The following is a 5000-nucleotide window of genomic DNA, read 5'->3' on the forward strand; positions in this document are numbered from 1 at the left end:
CGGCGAAAAATGGCAAATTTTTGTCCAGAGCAAAATTTTGCAATGCCTATTGTTGTTGTCCGTTTGAGGTCAAATGGAAGGGCAGTTTTCCGGAAAATCTTTTCGGAAATTTCGGACAACCTCCAGAGGTAGTCCTCTTTTTCCGTTCATGCAGAACGGAATTTCGTGAATTCCCTTAACATTTTTGAGAATCGTTCTGTTTCCAGGCCCTTTCTCACAAGATCGAGTAAATATGCGGGATAGACTGCTGTGTAGTAAATGGTAAGCACCATTCTCATCCGGCTGGTTATTAAATTCGGAAAATTGCATACCTTAATGCAATATGATCATTCCAGCGGGATTATTCGGCTAAATGGTAAGCACCCTCTGACTCGTGCAGTGAATTAATTATTCACTTAGCGACAGATATACCTGTAAAATTTTCTCGTGATTGGAGTGCTCCAAATGTTAGAGAAGGCCAAAACACATGCAATTCCCTTAGGGAATCATGTGACACAACAAAAGCTGACAGAAACAACCAAAAATCGGTCTGCTGTGTCATTCCACCTCATTCCAATGTCATTCCGGCTCGTTCTGGCATATTCCAGTTTATTCCGATACATTCTGTTCCGTTCTGTTCCATTCCTGTGTTTAGTAACACCCATTCTTGTATTGTATAGAAGCAATGATAGTGTTCAAGAAAATTGTTTGATTCTGCAATTCAAATAATAAAACAGACGTCAATGAAGTATATTATTGTCTTCGATTCTTTGTTCCTGCAAAGAGGGCTGAATGTTTGTTTTTTATAACAATATTAGGAATACTATTATTTTGTTTGATAATATACAATTTTTGGCAAATCAGTTGTTCATAGAGACTCTTATGCAGCCGTTGCGATCAAGTCATGTACAGAAACAGCTTGCACAAGCTTTATGAGAAAAGAAACCATTTCAACCATAGTTTGTATGATAAAGATCAAGATTTCCAGAACAACTTTCGGAAATATTAAAGATAAAAAAATTCAAACAGAAAAGAGAACAAATGTCAGAAATGTCACTCTGACAGTACAAACAATGACCTGGTTACCAATAATAATTGAACTCTAGTGACCCAGAACTGACTTCTGTGGCTCAGATCTCTGAGGTCTTCATTTGGATGTCTGCAAGTTGCCATCGTCACTTCATTACGGTCCAACTGCTCTGTCATCCACTGGTGTTTTTCACCGTTGACATGGCAAATTCGCAGCTGATATATCAATAATAATTAAATCAACAAAGCTACTAACTAGCTATAAAATATACACATTGAAGGGGAATAATAACACTGTTTAAGACACTCTGTCTATCGAGATGCTTTTCATTCAGTGTAAAGTAACGAGTGGGAAAGAAATAAGTGACAAAAAGCTACAAAGGAATAGTAGAAAAGCTGGCCAGTCGAATAAAAAATATATTTATCGGGTATTTCGGATTGATTTTGTCACCTCATGCAGCTCGCATCGCAATAAATTTGTGCAAAACAAATTTCAATAAAGTGCATTCAATACTGATCACCATTGTTGGTAAAAGTACTCGTTTGTATTGTCTTTGATGATAAAAAATAGCATATATGCCATTCATTGAATATACTCTTCCTGGCAATTTTTTTTTTACTAAGGCTCTGCTGCAAACGTTGCCGTCAACAGTCACACAACAAAATGGGTACCGTTCAGTTTGGAAATATTTTCAGGATTGCATTTAACTGCCAACCAAACGAAAGCATCTCATCCAAATGTTATATGAAACAATAATTAGAATTCCAAACAAGTCTCAAGAGAAGTAAATATCCAACTATTAACTTAAAAAGAGATTGCAAATGTCACTTGGCTTACCATGAAAGGACATCTGCAAACTCAGTTTTATTTAAAAGTTTGTGGTATCTCAATGAATCGATTTGGGCTCTCAGTGATCTCAAACTCCAATTTCTGTAAATATACTGCCTTTAGCGGCTCATGTCGTGGCATTTTCTTGAATTGATTGTCGGTCCAACTGCTCAGTCCTCCAACCCACATTGAAACGCTTGGGAATTGCACTTAACGACAAAATATCTCATCCCCAATCATCATCATTAATCCAATTTTGATCCGGGTTTATCCACGTAAATGGGGGTGGCCGGATTTACCCCACTTTGTCAGCAAATCTTTCTAACTCCCACACTCCATCTCGCTCGATTCATGGTGTCCTTTTTCTCCAAACCAATGCTCTTGCTCTCCTTCTCCATTTGCGTCTTCCACGTCTTCTTTGGTAGTCCTCACTTCCTCTTGCTCTTCACTTTGAACGCCAACGCTTTTCTTGGAACATGCCCATCATCCCTCCTCAACACATGCGCGTACCATCTCACTCCATTTGCCTTTGCCCAATGAACTATGATAATTGTAGCTGTAATAAGAAGCACTGAGTAAGAACGAATCCCAATGGATGTCTACGATAACGAATGATTTAGAGAAGGAAAAACGGACCGACAGAGAAATGAAGGTTTCATATCATATGAAACCTTCGTGTCTGCACGCGGTGCATCTCAGTGAACAGAGAGTCTTTTAATATAATGCTAATTCAGCATTAAATTCGAACACATGCCTCTGATTGCGAGGGATTTGTTACAAGATAACAGACATATGATGATCAATGGAGGTTTCGTGGTCCACGAAACCTGAATCAAGACGTACTATGCATGCCATTCCACAGAGATACTTTAAGCAGAACCTTCTTCTTCTTTTTTTTTTCAGGAGATTATTTTGGACTTCTTTTAAGCAAAAGAGCCACAAGTTTTCCATTCAGTATCATGAACAACCCAATGTACTGGGGATCAACAATGAATTTCTTAGGATACTCATTACGGTAAGATTTCACCTTGAAGTTATTGTTATCATTTAAGCTGAGACCTTTTAAAAAAGGTTTCTGTGTTTAGATCTTTTTAATATCACTGGTACATGTATAAAGCCAGCCAGAATGCAGACTTTGGAAAAGAAGGGAAATCCTTTACTAATTCTACAATTTTGCCTAAACATAGTTTTAGACCTTGTAATGAATTATTACTCAATGCTGATTGGCTGAGACAGATGGCATTTTTCATTAATTTTGGTACTTGCCTGGACAAATTACTTTCATTATTTTCATGTAGTAATGTTCTTTAGCAGGGCTGGTTTTATTGCTTTGGAGTTGTTGTACAACAATATAAGTTAATTCAGCTGATTTTTGTGTTTCACAGTTTATTGACACAAACTGAACACTGAAATGTCTTCCTACAAAATTGCACAACAGTGTGTGTTTTTGACCCTCCTAATGAAAGACAAATTTGCCTGTATATTAAACAAGTAATCGCAAATTGTTGAATGTGGGCAATTTTTGCAACTTTTGAAAATAACTGTGATATTAATCTATATTGCTTGGCCCCATGCGATTACCTATACTAATTTGGCCTAAGTTTATGTAAGCATTTATAATGAGTTTGGTTTGCCTCTGCCATCAGCACTTTACCCATAGTCTACAGTTTTACCCCTTATCTGCCATCAGAGCAACTCTTGCTGTCTTTCAACAACTGAGGAGTGGGGGACTGTCTCTTATTAAGATCTGCCAACCACAAGGAGAAGGTCTCTATTTCACTTCACTTAAATGTTTGGAAACCATTTTGGACCTTACATAGAATTATAGAACTATAGCTCTGTGACATGTTCTTCTCCAGCCACAGTTAAGTTTGTTAAGTTGTCATCTCCACCCTTCAGTTCCGATTTTTTAAGTTCACTTTGGAAAAAGTGATGTCATTGAAGAAAATCTCAACTTCTAATTGCAAAGAATAATTTTTGTTTTGTTACAGACAGTGCAGTCCTACCGGATTACTTTTAACAGCATTGGTTGCAGCATGTTACAAGATTGCCATAATGTATGAAGGGTAAGATTTTTTATTGAAAATGCACAACAAAGAATGCCACGCCAACAACTGTAAACTTGTATTTTTAATGTTAACCTTTAGAACAGAAAACTACATGCTGATTTGATTCAAGTTATAATACAAAACACATGCGCTAAATTACCGGTAATCCACAACTCGGAATGGCCTAGACGTTACAAATACCAGTGAAAGTAATCCTTATTGCACAAGGGCATGTTGCGATTACATGTTTATTCCATCAAGGGCAAAATTGAGGGAAGCCCGTTCAATTTCACAAATGACAATCGACTCAATGAACACTTTAATCTTAGAATTAAGCAAACACGTTTTCATTCGGTTAAAGCTCAGTTCAATAAATTGTTGCTGTCAACAGAAAGAGCATGTAAAGTGTTTTATTCGTGGACAAAAAGCAATTCAATCAAAGTCAGAATCTGGAAGAAGATTCGCTTGTAACTTTGCTTGCTCTGGATAGGCCGTTTCGTCCGGTCGTTTTCCATTCCACGTTCAGTACTTTGATGCCAATATTTGAGGGGTTTGTTCTTTTTTTTTTTTTTTTTATAATTATAATTTTTTTTCACTTTTGAGAGAGAATTTGAGTGACCTCCAACCTTGCCTGGGAACTGATTCTTTGGTTCCACAAACACTGGAAACAGTGTTTTTAAAAATTTCCTTCCGGTGGGCATGCCTCAAGGTCCCCCTAGTTAGCTTGCACCTTTGGCGCATCACAAGGCACCTTGCAGTGCCCAAAAATCTCACGTCCGGTGCTTTCAGAAATATGCCCGCTACTTGACAAAACTTTTGAATACCCTGGGATAAGCAAGTGTTGACCAATTAGGATCAAGTAAGCATGCCCTCCTGATTTGCTATTTTCGCATATTTCATTTTGGGGGGTTATTTTCATCAAAACAACGGATATCTAGTTCCCTGAAGCATGATACACTCTCAAGAGTAAATAACTACTTTTTTTATGTAAAGAACCGCCCCAAACGAATTGCATTATGGGATTGTGAAAATAGTCTATTAATTAAGAAAAAAACGCCCTTTGTCTCAGCCAATCAGCATTCAGTAATTTTGCCTCATATGTGATAGACTATTAA

At 37.4% G+C, this 5000-nt stretch overlaps 1 protein-coding gene and 1 long non-coding RNA gene across 4 annotated transcripts in view; one reads left to right on the plus strand and one right to left on the minus strand.

The window, feature by feature from the left end:
* The window catches only part of LOC138007518 (uncharacterized), a 318730-nt gene that overhangs the window by 216994 nt on the left and 96736 nt on the right, over positions 1–5000 (minus strand). The window lies entirely within an intron of this gene.
* Positions 1–5000, plus strand: part of LOC138007510 (phosphatidylethanolamine N-methyltransferase-like) — a 12798-nt gene that overhangs the window by 7583 nt on the left and 215 nt on the right. For 2 of the 3 annotated variants that reach the window (XM_068854475.1, XM_068854473.1), the window contains exons 5-6: positions 2741–2852; positions 3829–3903. In XM_068854475.1, coding sequence (XP_068710576.1) covers positions 2741–2852; positions 3829–3903 — 187 coding nt within the window. The remainder of the gene's footprint in view (positions 1–2740; positions 2853–3828; positions 3904–5000) is intronic. The other variant, XM_068854474.1, reaches the window with a different exon arrangement.

Source organism: Montipora foliosa, chromosome 6 (assembly GCF_036669935.1).
Source record: "Montipora foliosa isolate CH-2021 chromosome 6, ASM3666993v2, whole genome shotgun sequence".
Lineage (NCBI taxonomy): Eukaryota > Metazoa > Cnidaria > Anthozoa > Scleractinia > Acroporidae > Montipora > Montipora foliosa.